At 45.6% G+C, this 23,346-nt stretch overlaps 2 protein-coding genes across 3 annotated transcripts in view; one reads left to right on the forward strand and one right to left on the reverse strand.

Annotated features, from left to right (window-relative positions):
• LOC147635460 (putative thimet oligopeptidase) overlaps window positions 1-22,410 on the reverse strand; it is a 101,738-nt gene extending 79,328 nt beyond the window's left edge. Inside the window, exons 1-3 of one of the 2 annotated variants that reach the window (XM_086802740.1) lie at window positions 22,149-22,410; window positions 21,033-21,157; window positions 18,006-18,169 (exon numbers count right to left, since the gene is read on the reverse strand). In XM_086802740.1, the coding sequence (XP_086658866.1) occupies window positions 18,006-18,169; window positions 21,033-21,157; window positions 22,149-22,275 (416 nt within the window). In that variant the 5' untranslated portion in view covers window positions 22,276-22,410. Of the gene's footprint in view, window positions 1-18,005; window positions 18,170-21,032; window positions 21,158-22,148 lie in introns of those variants that run through there. The other variant, XM_086802741.1, reaches the window with a different exon arrangement.
• LOC147635461 (uncharacterized) lies at window positions 193-1,700 on the forward strand. The gene is made up of 2 exons (XM_086803240.1): window positions 193-283; window positions 625-1,700. The coding sequence occupies exons 1-2, from the start codon at window positions 193-195 to the stop codon at window positions 1,575-1,577; spliced, it is 1,044 nt and encodes a 347-aa protein (XP_086659366.1). The 3' UTR covers window positions 1,578-1,700.
• Window positions 22,411-23,346: the final 936 nt, after the last annotated feature.

A 23,346-nucleotide genomic window follows, 5' to 3' on the forward strand; every position in this document is an offset into this window, starting at 1 on the left:
CTCAAATATCCATAATTCCATAAGCCAAATAATCAATAGACACATGCACAAGAGCCAACTGTGTCTCAAATATCCATAATTCCAGAAGTAGCTTTAAGTACCTGCAAAAATAAAGAAGCAGCATACATAGGCACAAAACATCTTGCCATGCCATTGGACTGCATAAGGGCACCACCCCTATGATCCATACGCATGCCCAAGCCATATGGTTCACCAGGGCAACAACCCTTCCATGAAACTATACCTGCTTGCCAGGGTTTTCTCTTCCACGAGGCTCACCAAGGTTTCCCCTTCCACAAGGCTTCACTCACCAGGGCAACTGCCCTTCCATGAGTTCACAAAAAGAATTCACTCACCAAGGTTATCACCCTTCCATGAATGAACATGCTCGCCAGGGTTTCACTTTCCACCACGAGGCTTCACTCACCAGGGCAACTGCCCTTTCATGAGTTCACGGAAAGAATTCACTCACCAGGGTTACCACCCTTCCATGAATGAACATACTCGCCAGGGTTTCCCCTTCCACGAGTGAATCTAGATCACATGACCCTTGGCGTAGACATAAGTCCCCAACCACAAGGCGTCATGTCCACTCTACCACATGCACTCCATGTCGGTACTTAGAACATACGCTTTGGAGGACGGTGGACGCTCGTGCGTGCACGTGGTTTGTTGGAGGAGGCACCGTTGTTCTTGGCTACTGTCGTGGTGGCTTTGTATGGAACTGCAACGGAGCATTGAGACTGGATGTGGGGGCCTTTGAGGACAGCTTCAGAGATAGGGACATCATCTTCTACTCGGAGACACATCAGGCCCCCGGCAGCACATTACCGAGAGTGGCGGGATACAGATGGGAGACGACTTGTAGACAGGAGGCCCGTTCGAAGCATGGTGGTCGCGGATCCGGAGGAGTTGCAGTTCTTTTTAGAGAGGAGCTTCAGCCACTCATCCATGTTATGCGCCGTGATGAGAGCGCGAGGTACATGTGGGTCAGAGTGAGGGCAGATGAGGGTAGACCCCTATACATTGCTATATGTTACTTTCCACCCAGCACATCTCATTATGCAGCGCCCAAGGGGCAATCTCCATATATGATTCTAGATGAGGACATATGGGAGTTCTCCAGGGAGGGAGATGTTATCATACTTGGGGACTTTAATGCTCGAACAGCTCAGTACCAGACCTCCTTCTTTGACACTTCGGAGGAGATGTTGAGAGAGATAGATGTGGAGGAGATGTGTTTGACCCGGAGATCACAGGATGAGGTGGAGTGTTCTGAGTATGGGAGATACCTCTTGGAGATGGGGACTGCACATGGGCTGGCCATTTTAAATGGCCTAGAGAGGTATCCACTTGCCAGTGGCTTTACTTGCTTTCCACACAGACATGGGGCCAGCACAGTGGATTATGTTTTAGCCTCGCCAACCTTCATCCTGAGTATCCAGGATTTTGCGATTGGCCCCAGGCCCATTAGAGTTAACGGTGGATCATGCACTTCTCTCCTTTACCGTGGATTTCCACTACAGTACCCGCCAGGTTGGACAGTCCTCCTATCACCCGAGATATACCTTCTATAGAGAGACTGATGGAGTATACACCGCAAAGATCTACAGCTTGTTGAGTGCAGAGGATCCACAGAGGCCATTAGCAGAGCTCGCACAAATCCTGACAGAGGCTTTACATTCAGCTGCAGCGACGGCCTTCCCACACACGCAGCCCACAGTAAGACCACGTCCTAGGAGCATGCCCCAAAATAGTTGGTATGATGATTGTAGGGAGCTGGCTACAGAGAGAGGTGGCCACAGGTGTTACTACATATAGACAGTCACGCATCATCTTCCGATCCCTCATTCGGCGGAAGAAGAGAGCATTCTTACCTCGGCTGGAGAGAGACATCTATCAGTTGTTTTTGAGTCAGGATTTTGGGGAGGCCTGGAGATTGCTTAGAGTGCACCCCCCGCCTCCGGCCATTACCTCTCCAGATACATGGGGCAAGTATGCAGCCTCCCTCTACACAGTACCAGAGCAGCCACCACTACTGAACCCTCCAGAGCCTTGTCCACCCACTTCTACCTTCTTCACAGCAGAGATGGTGAGGAGGGCCATTAACAGATTGCATACAGGGAGGGCACAGGATCATGAGGGCATTGTAGCCGAGCATTTCATACATGCTAGAGATATGATTGCAGACTTGCTAGCTCTCATGTTTAATAGAGCCATGTGTGAGGGGTTTCTTGGGACTTGGAGTACTTCCACGATTGTGCCGGTACTCAAGTCTGGAGATCCGAGCCTGCCGAACCATTATGATTGGTCACTTGCTGGCCAAGCTATATGCCTCTACTCTTGAGCATGAGTTGAGCGGATGGGCAGAGAGACAAGGGGTCCGAGCTCAGGGACAGGCCGGTTTCAGGAGGAGATTCTCTACTTTGGATCATATCTTTACCCTTAGGGCTATCATTGAGGAGGGCAGAGCACATGGGAGGAGGATCTACTGTGGCTTTGTGGATTTTCGCAAGGCCTTTGACACAGTGCCCAGAGCTAGACTGATGCGCACGCTGCAAGACTTGGGGGTTCCATGTGAGCCCATTTGGGGTATTATGGCACTTTATGAGACAGTAGTTGGGCAGGTACGGACTTCAGAGGGTCTCTCCCAACCAGTACACTCCACTATAGGGGTGAAACAGGGCTGCCCGCTCTCTCCGACTCTATTTGGACTATACATTGATGAGATCTCTGATTATATTGGGACACGAGGGGACAGAGGAGCCCAGTTGGTTGGCACTTGGATACCTCTGCTCTTATATGCTGATGATATTGTGCTTATAGCAGACTCACCAGAGGGTATGCAGAGGCACTTGGATACTTTACATGCTTATGCACAGGACAGTGGGCTCTCAATTAACCTTGGTAAGACCAAGGTTATGGTGTTTAACACTACAGCTCAGTGGATCTAGAGATCAGCGCCTATTTTCACATATGGGCAGGAGACAGTGGAGTATGTTGACTCATACACATATCTTGGAGTGGTGTTCACTGGGCCCACATTTTCCATGAGGGGGGCAACAGAGGCCAGATTGACTAGAGGATATGCAGCACTAGGAGGTCTAGAGAGGATGTGCTCACAGGTACAGTTTCAGGATCCACGCACTAAGCTGTGGCTTTTTGACACGCTGGTCACATCGGCTATGCTATATGGAGTACAGATCTGGGGGCCTACCCTAGATCGTCACAGTCGATCAGGACGCGCATACGATGGATGGAGATTGATGGAGAGACCACTTGTGTCCATGATCTCCAGGATGATTCGGGCTAAGGCCTCGGTACCCCATGAGATTATCCGAGCCGAGATGGGAGCACCACCGATCGTAGTCGAGGCTCTTGCCAGATCAGTGTCCTTCATTCATAGCACCTGGGAGCTTCCCCAACACCGGTATGCACGACTTGCTTTAGAGTCCTCTCATCAGCTAGCCATGGAGGGAGACACTTCATGTTGGTATGCGCAGATAGCATCCTGGTTTGAGCTCCATGGGAGCAGCTTAGACAGACTTCCACCCTTCCAGTACTCTCTAGAGGCACCCTCTCTCACCTTGACACATTCTGAGATTAGTAGAGTCATCAGACAGGACCTCATTCAATTGGACACTAGGAGGACATGGCTAGAGCCCTCACAGGAGTTGGGGACGAAGATGGCTTTCTATAGAGACCATCTTCTCCGCACCATTGAGGATGGCTTTATACTTAGACCGAGCTACATGGATACCCATTTGTCTCATGGATTGAGGTGCGCCATTGGGCAGATCCGCACCTCTTCACATCAGTTAGAGATAGAGACAGGCAGATTTAGAGGCATACCTCCAGGGGACAGGATATGTCAGATTTGTTGGATAGAGCCAGAGACGGAGGAGCACTACATCTGTCGCTGCACAGCATATTATGAGATTCGAGGGCGCTACCATTGCCTTTTCAGAGAGGGATTTGGACCACTGGCTAGAGTCATGGACTACTGTGATCAGCAATGCTTGGGTTTTTATCTCCTGGAGATCCGCAGGCTCAGAGAGTCCATTATGAGGAGCAGACGCCCGACTGGCAAGGAGTCCACACAGAGACAGATTACTGACTTCTTTAGAGGGACTACCCGGGAGGACACACAGACGACAGCCCAACAGTGGGCACCCCGTGGGACTCTAGTTGAGAGAGCTATCCAGTTGGGCAGATCCAGACGCCCGAGGGTTCGCGGATCCTTACATCCGAGACGGTGCCTACACCGGAGGATTCAGAGCATCATTGTGAGGCATCGGGCTCGTCCGACCAGGCATCTCACTATGGCAGATATCTAGGCCATCCGGCAGAGACCCATGCTAGAGCTCCTAGGATGATTACCACTCCAACCATATACTGTTGTACTCACTGTCACTTTTATACTCCCCCATATTCATGTATTCATGTATTCATGTATTCATGTACTCATGTACCCCATTTTGACTAGTAGCATTAGCTTCCCACTCTCCCTAGTTGCTGCTTCCGCATGCTCCCTACTGATGTATTGTAGGGCTAGATACTTACCTTCAATCCTTTCTTTTCTTTTCCAGATAGTGTATCAGATGTCACATGGTTGTAACTTTGGTCTCACAGGTCACTTTGGCCTTTTGAAGACGTTAATATAACATTTCATTTCATTTTATTTCTCTCTCTCTCTCTACTTTGGTTCACTCCACTATAGGAGTGAAGCAAGGTTGCCCGTTATCTCCTTCACTGTTTGGTATGTATGTGGATGAGGCTTCTGACTACATTGAGAGATTGGGGGACAGAGGAGCCCAGCTAGCAGGTACATGGATCCCACTATTGTTATATGCTGATGATATTGTGTTGATCTCTGACTCTCCTGAGGGTATGCAGCGTCATCTGGATGCTTTACATGAGTTTGCACATGATAGTGGATTGTCTGTCAACCTTGGCAAAACCAAGGTTATGGTGTTTAACACCACGCCACAGTGGGTTAGGCGATCAGCTTCCACATTTACATATGGGAAGGAGATTGTGGAGTATACAGATGCATATACATATCTTGGGGTAGTATTCAGTGGGCCAGTGTTTTCGATGAGGAGAGCAGCAGAGACTAGATTGACTAGAGCACATGCAGCCCTGGGTGGTTTGGAGAGGATGTGTTCGCAGGTTCAGTTTCAAGAACCTCGAACGAAACTCTGGCTTTTTGACACTCTAGTGACATCAGCTATGCTTTATGGAGTGCAGATATGGGGACCTTCAGTGGGCCATCACAGCGCAGGCGGGTGGAGAGGTATGGAGAGGCCTTTGGTATCTATGATTGCTAGGCATATTAGAGCCAAGGCTGTGGTACCTCATGAGATTATTCGAGCAGAGCTGGCGGCTGCCCCTCTGGTGATTGAGGCTCTTACGAGATCAGTCTCCTACATACATGGCTTGTGGGATCTCCCCCGAGACAGATATGCATGCCTCGCCCTGGAGTCCTCCCGACAGTTAGCTTGACAGGGAGACACGGCTTGTTGGTATGGACAGATGACATCTTGGTTCCACGCACATGGTTTTAGCATGGACAGATTGCCTCCCTTCCAGTATTCTCTAGAGGCACCCTCTCTCACTCTTACACGGACAGAGATTACCAGACTCATCCGTCAGGACTTAGTTCAGCTGGACATTAGGAGGACATGGATACAGCCGACTGAGGAGCTGGGCACGAAGATGGCTTTCTACAGAGAGCATTTTCTTCAGCTCACAGCAGATGGTTTTGTGATCAGACCCAGTTACATGGATGTACACTTGTCCCATGCAGTACGATGTGCTATTGGTCAGATTCGCACATCCTCACACCAGCTTGAGATTGAGATTGGCCGATATAGAGGTATACCAGCTGAGGCCAAGATATGCCGAGTATGCCATGGGGAGCCAGAGACAGAGCTGCATTATATATGCCATTGTACTGCATACTATGAGATACGTGGTCGTTTCCACTATTTATTCAGAGAGGGTTTTGGACCACTTTCCAGAGTCATGGGGTACCAGGACCAGAGGTGTTTGGGATTGTTCTTGCTTGAGCTGCGGAGACATAGAGATAGCCTGCTTAGGCGCACAGAGAGCCAGACTCAGAGGCACATTACAGACTTCTTTAGTCCGGTCATCACTGCGCCAGATGGACCACAGCAGCAGCAGGACATGGATAACGCCCACACCAGGGGTACACTGATTGATCGTGTGATTGAGCTTGGGTGGTCCAGACGCCCACGACTACGGAGGAGGGCATCCCAGCATAGACGGAGGTTGCAGCGGCGGCAGATTCGGATTATTCTTGCGAGGCATGCGAGACACCCAGTCAAGGTGCTGACCACAGAGGATATTGAGGAGATCCGCCAGTGTCCGATGCGGCACATATTATGAGATGGAGGTACCTCCATAGTGTACCTTCCAGTTCCAGTTTCATTTTCTAGGTGCCAGTAGTATCATCTTTATTTTTCTTTTTCTGGGTTTTTTTATCCAGACATTGTATCAGATCCACCATGATGTAACTTTTGGTCTCATAGGTCATTATGGCCTTTTGAAGACGTTAATATAACATTTCATTTCATTTCATTTCATTTCTCTCTCTCTCTCTCTCATCATGGATTGCAGGCTCTATTGAAGAGATTGGGATACAGAGGATCAAGCTAAGATGCACGAGATGATGTTCTTGGAAGAGATGTATTGTTCCTCTTCGTCTTGGACTTATGTGTATTCAGGGATTGCTTGACACGTCCTCTATCTTTCTCTCTCTGGGTTTTGGCAACCGTGCTTGGATGGTATATCTGTCATGGAAACAGCACATTGGTTTTCGAGAGGAAACATGACTTTGGTATCGAGGAAACAGAAGGCATTTAAAACTTCTATCAAGGTCAGTGTAAGATTCCTCCCCCAGCCTCTCAGGATGATGAAGATGCAACCATGGACCCTCTAGCACCGCGAATACTGAGATCACCTCGGAGAGAGCACCCGCCAACCTGTTTCCTTGAAATAAAATGCCACCACGAACAGCAAGCTTTGGCCACGAATTCCCACACAAGTGTGCAGTGAACTCCAAGAATAGATGATGCGTTGCTCGACACACCGCGCCCATAATCCCCAACAGTGGGCGGAACACATCACGTCCCAAAAGCCTCCAACAATGAACTTGGAACAGATCTAGTTCATAATCCCTGCTACACAAAAGATAACCATGTCCTGCCAGATGTCTAATGCTTGGAACTCCGAATCATGGTCCCCATGCACCAGTAAGTGGAGCTGTAATCAGCCCCCTCTCTCGCCCACAAGCCTCCTCTGGCTGGAAGCACATGGGGGGGAACTACATGTGTACTAGAGAAGTACGCCATGTGGGTTCTCTTGAGCTGGAATTGCCCTAGTTGCCCTAGAAGTGGTACTAGAAGAATTTTGTATCATTATCCTGTATATGATCATTGCCAATCTTTGAAAACTTGGTCTTGGCCTGGGCTGTACCATTGGGCTTGCAATCCTTGGCCAAATGAACCTCTTTTCCAGAAGAGAAGCAGTGACACTGTCGTGTGTGTTGCACTGTAACAAGTGCCTGATCCTATCCACTGGGAGGGAACCTTACCTGCTCTTGAGAAACAAGGATAGATGCCTCGTCCAAGAGGGAACCCATATCCACAGCAACAAAGAACACAAATCTCAGCTCTCCAAGACTCCTTTCAAGTGCTTTCCAACGAAGCGAGGCTCCAGAACTAATCAGCCCCCTCTCAAACCTAAGAGAGGAGGCTGGACAGCAGCAAAACAGTCGAAGAAACCACCGGGAACCTCCTACCGGAAGGGTAGGGACTTGTGGAGGAAGAAGGAGATGTACAGCCACTTGTTTGGTAACTCCGCATGCAAGAAGCTCACCTCAACTGATGCAGAAAACAGAAAACGTAGCCAAGAACTCCACAACCTGCTTCTGAAGTGCAAAACGCAGCCTGTAGGGCTGGCCAACAGCAGCAAGATGGCTGGTTGGACCAGAAAATGCAGCCTCTGAATGGGACTGATCTGCAGCCAGGAGGAGCTATGGCAGAAAACGCAAGGCTCAGAAGAGATGGCGGGCAGATTTGCACTAGATGGAGCAGCCTGAACCTAAGCGAGTGATACCATGTTGGAGAACGCACAGGCGGAAGCATAAACAAAACTAGGGAGAGAGTAGAGAGCTTGTGGACAAGATCACCTTTTATATTAGCTTGAAGCTTTACAATGGCAATTAGCCAGCAAGAGAATGCTGAACTTGTGTAAGGACTCAGACGAGAAAGTGAGAAATGGGAGGCCTCCTTATATAGTCCACGTGTGAACTGGCTGACTACCTCTAGGGACAGGCCGACTGTGCACGACCCATAAATGAAGGAGAAAACACATAAAATGTCCAATAAATGGTACAACCCAAATACATTGAGATGCATAAATTCTAATGGTAAGCGGTGTAGCAAGGTCGGACAATTTATTCATGGGGGTATTGTAGGCCTAACAAAGACCCATAGGGGTACCCTAACAGAGACCCACAAACGATCTGATTTCCTGGGCAGTCTTAGGAACATCCCAATCCAATATAGCTTGTACCTTGTCTGGGTTCAAACGAATACCGGACTTGCTGATAACATATCCTAGATAATGAACCTCTAAGAGGCCAAATGAACCTCTAAGGGGCCAAATGAACCTCGAAGAGGCCAAATATAGCTTGTACCTTGTCTGGGTGCAAACGAATACCGGACTCGTTGATAACATATCCTAGATAATGAACCTCTAAGAGGCCAAAACGCTTGAGAAGAAGCCCAAGGAGGGCATTACTAGAGGTTATCTCCAGCCAGAGGAGCAAAAGCGGTACCAAACAGAGAATCGTTGTTTTTTCTATCATCAAGTAGACCATGGTAAGAGGGATTGCACCAAGTTACAGGCTTATAAAGCCTCCAAAGCATCCTCCTCTACAGTGGCCGCCGCCACTAACGCTACATCCACCCCTCCATCTTCAAATATGAATGTTGTACAGTTGTTACTCTCTTTGAATCTATTACCCCCTAAAGGGTAAACAAAATCTCTCATTGTGCTTATGGCACAACCAAGGGACAACAATTCATTGTCCTATTTGACATGGACAGCTCGGAAGACGCCATCTCTCCGCAATTGGCTAAGACAATGAGTTGCACATTAGTGTCTCATAATTTAGTCGTGGACGGGTGTACACCTAGTCTCCGCACATATATCACTCATAAAGCTCAACAATTTGAGTTCAATGTTCAAAAGGCCACGTTCAAGCAAGGCTTCATAGTCTCACCACTTCTGGGGTGTGATATGATTCTCGGCATCCAGTGGTTCTAAGAGCATGCGCCCATTCCTGATTGGCGGCAAGACACCTTCACAATTGTTGACAGTTTACCTAAGCCTGTCATAATCCGCGGGGATAGGAGCATCCAAGGACTCCCTCTCATTTCACATGTATAGGCCTAGAGATCTCTCAGAAAAGGAGCTGCGTGTGCCTTGCTTTATGTCCGTGCCTAACAGTATGTTGTTCAATCAGCAACCCCCTTAGAAAGAAAGTTGGCAAGTCTCCTTTTAAAGTTCCAAGACATCATGCAGATTTCACATTGTGAAGTTTTTTGTCTGAGTTGCGGCCAATTGATATTGTGCTAATTCATTCTATCTTTAGCAGTGCATTTGCCCTATCAACTACTTATTTGCTATACTGTACGAAGGGCTTGGCGTGAATATATTTCATCAAGCTCTCTCAGCATGACAAGAACCGGGTGATCAGATATGATTTATTGGGACTATACATTCAAGATACATGGATCCAACACATGAGCCACTCTCACACAAACGGCAGTACTACATGGATACTTTCATGAGCCTTACAGAGGATCGTTCATACTGAGCATGTATATCTTGACATATACATGTCACATGCCATGCACATTGCAATGGGCCAGTTGTAAGTGTCATCGCACCGTCTGAGGATAGAGACAGGGAGAGCCATGCAGATACCTCGTGAGGAGAGGATATGCATTGTGTGCCAGCAAGAGGTCGAGTCAAAGGAGCACTTCATATGCAGATGCACCATATATTATGAGATTCAAGGGAGGTTCCACCGTCTCTTCAAAGAGGGGTTTGGATCCTTGTCTAGGATCATGGATTACCCAAATCAGCAGTGCCTGGGCCTCTTCCTACTAGAGCTTCATCACCACATAGACTCATTGATTAGGGAGTCGAGACCCCATGGGAGACATCTACCCCGGCCCCAAGCGACCATCACTCAGTTCTTCCGACCACGAGAGGATGCCCCACCAGCCATGGATGACATACCCACAGCCTCATCGAGCCACACATTCTTGAGTGCCCGACCCTCGCTAAAACCCCACTCTAGCGTGACTCTAGACCGGGCCACGGCACTATAGCATACCAAACGCCCCAGACTCCCTAGACCTCGCCAGCAACACAGACATCAGTCCCAGCTTGAGGAGATCTTGGAGAGGCACAAAGCCACCTTCCCATGCCCAACAGATCTGCATAGCCTTCTACAGGCTCGCGCCATGCTCGATATCCTTGACGGCCCCCTCCCCCCTACCAGGGGTCCCCCTCCCCCCTACCAGGGGGTTAGCTCCATAGGTTGTACGATGATGATGGTCCCACTTTGTATTGTATCATATGGCTCGGATTTGACATTCCACACTCATAGCTCTAGTCTTTGTTTTCTTTTGTACGATGATGAGATTACATGGACACTATTGTATCACTTTTGCCATTTGGTCTTGTTGGGGTAAAGGCATTATGCCCACCCTTATAGTGTGTACAAGCCCATAAGTTATAGTACATAGTACACTTAGTACTTTTAATGTACTAAGTGCACTATGTGTACTAGTGCAATATACATGTGTGATAGGGGAGTCACACACTCATTCCATCATGAGTTGACTTATCCCCACAACTCTCTTTCTCTCTCCCTTGTTCTCTCTGTGTATGTCTCCCACATGAACTCTAACCTAACCCTAATTAATCTCTCCCATTCAACTGGTATCAGAGCCATGCATTGGGGACGGCGACAAATCGGAGATGGACAACGGCCTCGGTAGATTTGCCATCATTTTAGGCACCGCCTCCATTAGTTCACTGCTGGATGGCTATATCAGATTTCTGTGAGGCGTGCAGTGAGTGAGTGAGGCCGGAGGAGGTCCAGTCGGCTGGCTTTCAGGCGGAGGCGGCGAAGGCAGCTGGGAGCGATGGCATAGAAGGTCGCAGCAGCCAGGCGAACACGTCTATGAGTCCTAGGCAGGCGGGCGTCAACAGCAGCGCTAATCGTGTAGCGCTACTAGGCGGAGACGGCGAAGGCAGCAAGCGGGCGTGAGCGAGTACCTGTAGCGCTACTAAGCGAGGTGCCTGGCCACAAGGTGTAAGACACTCAAGCTCGTGTAGCGCTGGCTACCGGTCGGAGGCGGCATTCAACAAGCGAACACGCCTACGTGCATACCCGTAGCGCGAAGAGGAGTCGGGTCAGCGCTTTTGGTGCTGCGCTCCATTGCAACTCGCCTCACCAACTGGCAGTCGGCAGCTTGGAACAGTCGGAGCCCTCAGCCTCTCTATGATATCATCCGTCGTCGCTATTGTCATCTGCAACAAAGCTCTCCTCACTACCTTTGGCTTCAACTTTGACTGAAGCAGCATCAGCTCCTTCAATTGCCCACCTGCAGAGCAGCAGCATCATCACCCCCTTTTTTTTTCTGCAACAAAAAATCAGAAACTACCTGAGGTATTTGCTTCAAATTTTTTGGAATTTGCATGTCCAATTTGCAATTGAGCAGGTACAATCATCAATTGAGCAGGTCAGGTGCCAAATTGCTCAATTTTTGAGCAAAATTGGCAAAATTGGGTGACATTGGTCACAATCAGGATCAATTTGCAGGAAATTGGTCACAATCAGGATCAATTTGCAGGAAATTGGATGTCAAAATTTGCGGCTTTTGATGTAATTGTGCAATTAAGCACTCATACATGCTGTATGATGTGAGAAATAGCACATTCGGGCAAAATTGCAGCAAATTGCAGTGCAAATCAAGGGGCTTTTGTGCCGATTGGATTGATTTGCATGTAGGCAATCGCATTTGATGCTTTGGGCAATGTGTTGATGCCTTACAAGCACTCAATGTGCCTGTAAATCAAGGGGCTTTCATGTATTGGATGTATATGTGGCCAGGGGGAAGCACTGTGAACACTCTGGATGCCTTCATGTGCGTCAATGTACCATGTATGATCAACAATTGATCTTAAATCAAGGGGCTTTTCAAGATTTTATGCTTGTTGAGCTCGGCAAAGCAGCAGGCAAGACTTTTATGCCTTGAATCCTCAGAAATCAGCTTGCAGTCAAGGGGCTTTTGCCCAATTTCTGTTCGGAACTGTTGTATGCAGTGTTCGGGACTGTAAAAGTCTGATTTTCACTCATTTGGACAGCCAGGAGAGCATTTATTGCTACTGTACCTGCTGGTACAGATTTGGCACAGCTTTGTGCAAGTTTTGGCATGGCTGTACACTGATTTGAGTGAGGAAAAGGTTCAATTTCAGCTGCTGTACTTGCCGGGACAGGTTTGGTACGTCACAGGTGAGCACTTAGTACTGCTGTACAGTACTTTGGAAGGGCAACAGAGCACATTTAAGGTGCTGTCCTAAATCTGCAGCAACCAGATTTTGGTGGTTTCATCACATACAGTGGGAGAAAAGTTGCATTCTAGCTTCCGCAGTGGGAGATAAAGCTTGGGAGAACAACTGTGAGCACTTTGTGTGCTTTTGGTGCAGTGTTTGCACATTTTGCAGGGAGTCAGGCATTGACAGGTTGCATATTGCTATGGCAACCACAGGTGAGAGCTCTTCATTGCTTCACATCAAGAAGCTTGAAGGCTCACATAACTATGATATTTGGCAAACCCAGTGCTATAATGTGTTGCTCCAGAAGAAGCAGCACAAGCCTATCAAAGAAAGGGGTGTAAAGCCCGCTTCTCTTACTGCTGAAGAGTGGGAAGATATGGATGAGCTGGCAAGATCTACTATCATGTTGTCTGTGTCAGACTCTTTACTTTTCAGCATTCGTGAAGAGAAGACAGCTTGGGGAATGTGGCAGAGATTGCAGGACTTGTATGCCCAGCAAAGTGCCTCAAGCAAAGTGTATTGGTTGAAGAAACTCATAGGTCTTCAGATGAAGGAAGGGGCGTCTATGACAACCCATCTAAATGAGTTTAATGGTATTGTCAGCCACGTTATAAATCAAAAGTTGGCAATGGACGATGAGTTCAAAGCCACTTTTCTCTTATGCACTTTGCCAGAGAGTTGGGACACATTCAGGACAGCCACTAGCAATTCGAATGCTATGCCATATGCAGATGTTGAGGGTGCTCTTCTTCAAGAAGAGATGAACAGGAAAAACAACTCTGTTGGAAAGTCCAATGCAATGAATGCACGTGGGAGATCCCAACAAAGGGGTAAAAGCCAAGAACGGGGAAGGGGCAAGTCTCGCTCCAAAAAGGATTTGGAATGCCATTATTGTGGCAAGAAGGGACACATCAAAAAGCAATGCTACAAATGGAAAAATGATCAAAAGGAAAAGGGAAAAGGCAAAGACAAAGACAAAGATGAAGCCAAAGATGTAAAGCCAAAGGGCAAAAGTGGAGTCAAGATTGAAGAAATCAATGTGTCACATGCAGGTGACAATGAGGATGAGGTCCTATTTACGTCTTCACTTGATGCCCATTCACTTCTTACAGGTGGTCATGGTATGCACTCATGGATCATTGATTCAGGTGCCTCCTTTCATGTCACAGGTTGCAGAGACTTGTTTGTCAGGTATACTGCTGGCAATGAAGGAGTGGTTTATTTGGGTGATAACCATGCATGCAAGATTCTTGGCAGAGGTGATGTGAGGCTTGTGTTTTCAGATGGCTCACAGCTTATGCTCCATGATGTCAGGCATGTGCCTGAGATCAAGAAGAATCTGCTTTCTACTGGACAGCTTGATGATGCTGATTATGTTACCACATTTGGTCGTGGAAAGTGGAAAATTAGTAAGGGCTCACTGGTTGTTGCCAGAGGCTCTAAGGTGGACACTCTTTACTTTATGCATGCAGGTGTTTGTCACCATGCTAATGTAAATGCAACCGAGCTGCCGGAAATCTCTATGTGGCATAGCCGGTTGGGGAGTGTCAAGGGAATGGAGCAATTGTCTCGTTTGGGTTACTTGCCTTCTCTAAAGTTTTCAAGTTTTCAGTTTTGTGAGCATTGTATATATGGTAGGCAACTACAGTGCCCCCACAAGAAAGCTCTTGGACAGAAAGATGCTCAGTTAGAGCTTGTGCATACAGATGTATGTGAGATGCCTCAGCTTTCTTTGGGAGGGGCAAAATATTTTGTGTCTTTTATAGATGATGCCACACGTAAGGTGTGGGTTTATCCTCTTCGTTTGAAGAGTGATACATTCTCAGTGTTTGAGAAGTTTGTTGCTCTTGTTGAGAATCAAACTCGCAAAACACTGAAGGCTTTGCGTTCCGACAATGGTGGAGAGTATATGTCCAAACAGTTTCAGGACTTTTGTGATGCTAAAGGCATCAAGAGGGAGCTATCTACTCCTTATGATCCTCCACAAAACGGGACAGCAGAGAGGATGAACAGGACCATTCAGGAGAAGGTCCGTTCTATGTTGTCACATGCTGCATTACCTCATGGTTTTTGGGCTGAGCTGTTATGACAGCCGTTCATCTTATAAACAGGTCACCTAACACGAGGCTTGGTGGGAAAGTGCCAGAAGAAGTATGGACAGATAAGCCTCCGTCATACAAGCACTTGAGAGTGTTTGGTTGCGTTGCGTACATGCACATACGCAGGGAAATGCGCACCAAACTTGATCCTAAGTCTCACAAATGCATATTCCTAGGATATGGTGACAGAGGTGAAATGGGGTATAGACTTTGGGATCCCGTGAATAGAAAGATTATACGCAGCAATGATGTCATTTTTTATGAAACATGCATGTATAAGGAGCCTGCAAGGCAACAGAAGCCTGGCAGAGTCATCTTTGATGATGATGGACATCATGGACAACAACAAAGGGCTGTAAATCAGCCATTACAGCAGCAAAACCAGCCCTTAAATGGTGCTGAAAATGGTCCAAATGGACAGCCAGAGATGGCAGAAGATATCCCTATGGATATGCCACAGTTAGAGGAAATACCGGGCATGATATTTCAGCCTTATGGCATGGAACAGGAGCCACCAATGGGTGATATGCAGGCTGGACAGCAACCTGCAAATGATGGTCATTGGGTACGGAGGTCCACAAGACCCTCTAGAGCCCCTGACAGGTTTGTTCCAGGGGTTGACTACTTGATGCTCACTGACTGTGGGGAGCCCTCATGTTATAAGGAGGCTTTACAGAGGGCAGACAAGGCTCTTTGGGAGCGTGCCATGAAGTCAGAGATGGATTCTCTGCACAAAAATGGAACATGGAAGTTGGTGCATTTGCCTACAGGCAAGAAGGTTTTGCCATGCAAGTGGGTTTACAGGCTCAAAGTTGCACCTGATGCAAAGCCAAGATACAAAGCCAGGTTAGTGGCTAAGGGCTTCAAGCAGGAATATGGTGTGGACTTTGAGGAGATCTTCTCTCCAGTGGTCAAAATGACCACTTAGAGCTGTGTTAGCTTTGGTTGCACATGATGATCTGGACTTGATTCAGATGGATGTGAAGACTGCTTTTCTTCATGGTGATCTCCATGAGGAGATATATATGCAGCAGCCAGAGGGTTATGCAGTAAATGGAAAGGAGAAGCTTGTATGCAAGCTGAAAAAGAGTCTTTATGGGCTCAACCAGGCACCAAGGGAATGGTATCATAAATTTGATACATTCATGAAATCACAGAAATTCAGGAGAAGTGACATAGATCACTGCTTATACACCAAGAAAGCTTTGGATGGCAGTCTATTGATCCTCATCTTGTATGTTGATGATATGTTGATTGCCGGGAAATCTCGTAAAGAGATGGATACCTTGAAACAGAGGCTGCATCAAACCTTTGATATGAAGGATTTGGGTGATGCAAATCACATCTTGGGTATGCGGATACTTCGGGACAGAAATCAGCATGTGTTGTATTTGTCTCAGAAGGAATACATTGGCAAAGTTTTGCAGAGGTTCAATATGGACGGGGGGAAGAAGACTAGTACTCCTTTGCCTCCATATGTGAAACTAAGTGCTATGGACAGCCCACAGTCAGATGGTGGCAGGGCTGATATGGCCAAGATTCCGTATGCTTCAGCTTGTGGCAGTCTCATGTATGCCATGGTTGCTACTAGGCCGGACATTGCATTTGCAGTGGGAGTGGTTTCTAGATACATGGCCAACCCTGGCAAGAAGCATTGGGAAGCAGTGAAAGGTGTCATGAGATACCTGAAGGGCACACAGGATATGTGCATTTGCTTTGGCAAACAGGATGCATTAGTGCATGGTTACACGGATTCGGATTATGCCGGTCATCCAGATAACCGGAAGTCTACTACCGGTTATGTGTTTACATTCACAGGAGGTGCTGTGTCATGGATATCTAGGATGCAGAAGTGCACTGCCTTATCTACTACAGAGGCCGAGTATATTGCAGCCACAGAGGCTTGCAAGGAGGCATTATGGCTATCTCGGTTAGTGGTTGATTTGGGTTATACAGGGGATATTCCATTGTTGCATTGTGACAGTCAGAGTGCCATCCAGTTGGCAAAGAACCTTGTTTTTCATGCAAAGACGAAGCATGTAGATGTGAAGTATCACTTCATCAGAGAGGTGATAGAGAACAAGCAAATTCAGCTTGTTAAGATTCATACGGATGACAACCCGGCTGATCTGTTGACAAAGAGTTTGCCTCCGGAGCGGTTTGCTCATTGCAGACACTTGATGGGCATTGGATGAGGCCAGTTTCAGCCTTGATATGGCCTTGTATATTATCATGTACATGCTGATTTTTTCTTTTCCTTCATTTAAGGGCACTTTGCCTTTAAGTGGGAGGTTGTTGGGGTAAAGGCATTATGCCCACCCTTATAGTGTGTACAAGCCCATAAGTTATAGTACATAGTACACTTAGTACTTTTAATGTACTAAGTGCACTATGTGTACTAGTGCAATATACATGTGTGATAGGGGAGTCACACACTCATTCCATCCTGAGTTGACTTATCCCCACAACTCTCTTTCTCTCTCCCTTGTTCTCTCTGTGTATGTCTCCCACATGAACTCTAACCTAACCCTAATTAATCTCTCCCATTCAGGTCTCATAGACCCACTGGGTCTTTTGAAGACGTTTAATATAACTCTCTCTCTCTCTCTCTCTCTCTCTCTCTCTCTCTCTCTCTCTCACACACACACACACACAAGGATAGACAAATCACACGTCATCAATGATTCAATCAAATACCAGATCACCGGCCCTTGGCCAAACAGCCATGGAGTCACAAGAGAGCAAGCGCAATCCCTCTTGAGAACCAGACAACCCCATCCCAAGGGATTCCAACCTTCCATTCATCAGAGCAGATCTAGGACATACTTCATCAACATGGAGAGGCCTCATCACAGGAGGTGGGTATCATAAGAGCCATGTGTTGTATCATGAAGGAGGATGGTACTATTATTGGATGAGGAGGTGGTCATCATCATAGCTTTCTGCTTTTTAACGGAGGATGGTACTATTATTGGATGAGGCATGCATTCCTCATGCCCCCTACCCATGCTATTTTTTTACACATGTTTTTAGCATAAGTAGCCAGTTCTTTTTTTCTTTAAGTTCTCAGTTTGCTTTCTATGGACCAATACTCTCAGGAAGATTTTGTACGACCATTTGGTCCACAGACCCATTGGGTCTTTTTGAGGACGTTAATACAACTTACTTTTTTTCTCTCAATGCAAACCATGTTATATAAAATAGCAGTGCAATCACAATGGAACAAGTGAATTTGACCTGCACTTTGATTTGTAAGAATCAAGCATCTTCTCTGCATCTAAACTTGCTTGTTGAACCTCCTTAGAAGTGGAAACTAGCCTTGGAAACTTGCATGATTGCATCAATGCAAACTCCTCGGCTTCTAGCCTTGCTAAAGGAGCAATAACGTTCTCGTAAGTAACCTGATGATAGCAGGCAGTCGCTCCGATTAATACAACCACCAAATGTCATTTATCTGCTTCAAACACTAGCAAAGCAAGTGGTTACTTTATAACTGATGGAAGTCTCTCCAAGAAAATTGTACTTCAATGTAAATGTGGAGGAAAGTGTGATATTAACTTTCAGGTTATTTTCAGATCTTAACAAGAAAAAAAAGTGAGACCTCGTTGAGCAGCTCCCCGTGCACCCTTCCCGGTGCAGCACCCCTAGAGCCCTTCCCTGCCAGTCATACCTTTTCTCTAAACTCGCCACTTTCTCTGCCCACCTTCTCTACTGCCCGTTTTCTCTCAGCCCACCCCTTTCTCTGCTGCTTCCTCTTCACCCGCCCCTTTCACTGACAGCTTTCTATGCTTCCCTTCAGTCCTGCAATCTTTCCCGCCCGCCCGCCTTTTTATTTAGAAATTAGCACATGCCCCTTCTTTGCCGTCTCCTTCTCCTACACCTGCCTGCCCTTTGCAGAGCACAGGCAAAAGATCTAATTTGAAGTTTGAGTCGGCTTCCATTTGTTGATTGGCAACACGGCCTCCACATCAGCCAATCTCCCTCCAGCTTGCTTACCATCCTGTTCTCAGCAGACAAGTTGCTCCAGCTCAAGAGTGGTGGTCAATTAGATACTGCCATAACTCTCACTGACTGTGTGATGGATCTCCTCCAGCAAGGAGTCGAGCTAGAGATTGGATGCTCGTGCCTCTTCCTCCTGACCTCTCTGCTCACATTTCAGAAGTCCAACTTTTGCGCAGGGGCTTTTTGCAGGTTGTCTTTGATTCAGCCGAGAGTGCATCAGTTATGCTAGTAGCTAGTCCGGTTGCTCTCAGTTCCAAAATGATCTTCCTCGTTCCGTTCTCCTTGGGGAGGGACACCAAAAAACGGTTTTCTATCTCCCTCGCTTCCCTAGGCTACCTCAAGTTTACCACTGGCTGTTGGAGCAGCCAGTCATTGAGGTTCCTCCATTGCCAAGCATGACTTCTTTAGCACCTCCAGGACCTTAGAGCAGATGGGATGCCTCGTGTTAGGGTCATTGTCTCGGACCCTAACATTTAGAAAGATCATACAATGCTCCAGCATCCAAATGGCTAAAGGGACGGACATTGCGGGCAGGATCAATGCCTTATCATAGACTCTGTGGGCACCTTGCTAAAGAGTGTCCCATGAAAAAGAACTAAGGCCCGTCTTGCTTGCTGACTTGTGTGTTACTCTACAGGCCCCTTCCAAACTGCAATCCAGCATGCATGGGGTCTTAAACTTGCTGTCCAATCTATTGGATCTTGTCTTGGAGACATCCTACAGCCCCAAATGTGAACTTTGGCCTATTTCCTGTCCTATGGGTCCTATAAATTGTTCACAAAAATGTCAAAACGCCCAGCTTTTGGTCTAATAAGCTGCCTGGACACTTGTACAACTTCCATCCCAGTGGGTTACATCTGTGTCCGGAACAACACGATGATACTGTATCCAGACCTAGCTTTGATGGCAACTAGTGACTCGTTCCTCAACTAGGCTCACAACATGCTCAATGCTCCTCACTAATCCTCAAAAGATGACTAGACTTGTGCACTCTGTACAAGTATGGACATGTGGCACCCTAGTACAGCAGGTGCAAGTAACATTTGCTCACTTCTACTACAAAAATATATATAAGTCACAAGTCAAAGCAGTTCATAGCAAAAATTCAAATGAAGCAGCAGAAATTAGAAAAGCATCAAGTATTATCACAACATTAGTCATAAAAAAGATAAATGTAGAAAGAAACTCTTTGCAAGCAAGAAGTGTTTTAAGTGTTAGAAAACTCGTCATAGGCAAGATACATGCGGTGTCAAAACTGGGGGATATAGTGCCATCAAGCAAGAAGAGCCAAATGCTTCCATTGGTCAAAATGTAGAAAGAAACTCTTTGCAAGAAAGAAATGTTTCAAGTGTGGGAAAACTTGTCATAGCCATGATAAATACAGTGTAAAAACCAGGGATATAGTGTCATCAAGCAAGAAAAGCCAAATGCTTCAGTTTTTAAAAACTCTTTTCTATACTAGTGAAGGCTCATGTTCTCTTCATCAAATTGGTACAGCAAGCATATCTGCTGAAGATGAACATGATAATTTTTAAATCCCTTGCTTAAAGCAAGCTTATTTGAAGAAGAAGAAGAAGAAGGTCAATCCTGTGATTGATGACTTCATTGAAACGCTCTTCTGAAGGTCCCCAAGGGAAGGTAAAATCCCTAGTCCAAGGTCCCCTAGGGAGACTAAAATCCCTAGTTCCTTGTTCTAGACTTTTGTGTGATCTCATCATTACAGATTGCTATGGAACCTGTTGCAACCAATGAGCTTTCTAGTCTCAAGTCGTAGGCTTCAGAGTCATGTAGTAAGTGTCATTATGGAGGGGTGTTAAAATGTAATGCCAAATAAGCTCAAGCATCATGTGTGTTATGTAACCATGCTCAATCATCTATCATGTGTTATCATTGATATCAAGGGTCACGTCCTTTCACTAGAGGTCAAGAGTAATGTGCAAATGGGCATGTGGGAAAGTAGCCCTAAGCTCCCACCTTTTTTCTAAGGTCATCATCGCTTTAAGGATTCCTATAAAAGTGGTGAGCATATATCGTGTAATCATGAGTTGGACTTAGACTTGTACTTCAAATCCGGTACCCAAAGCTTGCTTGTTTTTCTTAATTCGATACACCTTAGAGAAGTACTTTGCCTTCATCCGCTCAAACTAGGCACTAGTACAAGTCTCCTATGTGAACACTAACCTTGTAAACTTTTCTCCAGTAACATTCAAAGGAACACTGTGCAAATGAAAACAATTCATCTATCTTCGTTTGAAAGATTACCTTCTGGGGAGGAACACCTGCTACTAGGTCATGAATTCTTTGTGACCTTCCAATCAACTCCTCAGCAAGCTTTATTATTTGTGACGGTTCTAGGTTGATGACAAATTTGAAATAGGATGACTTGTCTGCACAAAAGACATACTATGTCCATCATTTTTGCAAGATAGAAAACAAGGGTTGCCTGATTACTCATGCATTGAAATAAGCAAAAGTTTGATTTTTTAAAGAAGAAAGATGGGTTTTGATTTCTTGATAAGACTCACTATTAATGAATTTTTGAAAGATGGGTTTTGATTTCTTGATAAGACTCACTATTAATGAATTTTTGATTGATGGGTTTTGTAAATAAAACAGCAAAAGGTCTCCCCTTTGGACATATTGCACATGAAATAGATCCACATCTCAAGATTAGGTTTTAATACACGATGGGATGTTGATATATTTGCTAAAATGTGTGTGTTTACGTGTGTAAATATAGATATACATTTCCATTTAAATATATATATACATTTAAATGTGTAAATATAGATATACATTTACATTTATATATACGCATGCATGCACACATACACACATTCATAGCGCGCACACAGATATGTATGTACGTACATTCGTAGATACGTATATTTTAAAAAAAATATTTATAATAAAACAATATTTACACATTTATTAAGTAAACAAAACACCACATGATGAGTTCCAAATTTAGGAATTTGGGATGCAATTACGTGTAATCTTTTCATTGAATAAAAAGAAGTGTGGGGAGTATATTTAGTTGACTTATGGTTTACTACATCAATGGACATAAAAGGTTATTGAGTATATCAAGGGTTTTGGTTTTATGAAGTCAAAGAATGCAATATAGTGCATTGTTAAATACTTTTAATACAAATCTATCATCAAAACTAAGACAACCCACCTGCAGTAAAACCTACTCCTGAGTTGTGGAGCTTTGCAATGCATTACCTTAAGACTCTTTATCATGTTATAGCATCCATCACAGTTTTCTAAATGAAGAGAAACAGCACAAATGGAGATTAGGGTTTGGTAATGCGGGTGTGGAGGCAATGTGAGGAGAATGCTTTATGGGATTATTAATGCAAGGATATGTTTTACCTCCAGTGATGGCCTTGAGGATGCGCATGAGAAGTTTGCCAGCGATCATTACACCAATGGCAGCACCTGCAACTTGGACAGCCTTCTTCTGCTGCTGTTGGTGCTGCTGGGTCCTCTTCACCGCCATCTCTCTCTCTCTAACCTTAATCAAAAACTTGATTCCAATTAGCCTTTGCTTATCAATGGCTACTGGGAATAAGACACGCTGATCTTAGAGAAACCCGTCACTCGTAAGGGTTTTAATGGAAAATAGTTACCCTTGACCCCGATTAACATTTTGCATTTAAGTCACCAAAACCTTTTTTTTTTCCAATTTGCAATTAAATATAACATGGAATATATGCTCATGAATTTTTCCAAATGCAAAGGTTCCACCATAAAACCTAATGCCTTCGGTATTATACTATTATGGACACTTGTCCTATGTGCATGCAAACACAATTTTTTTATTTTTTTGGGGGGGAGAAGAGAGAGAGACACTTTGTGTGTGTGGGGGGGGGGTGGGGGGGGGACACTTTACATTTTCTTTGTAAATTTGCAATTAAATAACATAAAATTATAAACACTTTACATTTTCTTTATAAATTTGCAATTACATAACATAAAATTATAAACACTCCTATCTAGTTTTGAGTGAATAAGTATACTCAAATTTGACCCTTATTTGTTTATCATGGTTTTAATGGAATAAGACTAATCATCACCGAACCTTATCAAGTGTCAAAAAGACTAATATTAGAGGAACCTAAGCCAACCCATTCAAGCAAAAATCCTATTAAGAACCTTAAGCTTAGACCCCATCAAGGTAGTCCTCTATGAACCTAAGCCAACCCGTTCAAGCAAAAATCCTATAAGAACCTTGAGCTTAGGCCCCATGAACCTAAGCCAACCCGTTCAAGCAAAAATCCTATAAGAACCTTGAGCTTAGGCCCCATCAAGGTCGTCCTATATGTACCTTAAGCTTAGGCTCCATCAAGGTAGCCCTATCTGAACCTTAAGCTTAGGCCCCATCAAGGTAGTCCTATATGAACCTTAAGCTTAGGCCCCATTTAGGAACTCCTATAAGAACCTTAAGATTAGGATGTACCCTCTTATCAAGGTTTTAACAGGATAATCATATAAGAACCTTAAGATTACATCATGTGCACACAACATTAAAATTGTAAACCTACCCTCATCTTAACATATTTTTTGCTAA

This window comes from Cibotium barometz, chromosome 9 (genome assembly GCF_041138505.1).
Source record: "Cibotium barometz isolate CiBa-2024 chromosome 9, ASM4113850v1, whole genome shotgun sequence".
In the NCBI taxonomy this organism is placed as follows: Eukaryota; Viridiplantae; Streptophyta; class Polypodiopsida; order Cyatheales; family Cibotiaceae; genus Cibotium; species Cibotium barometz.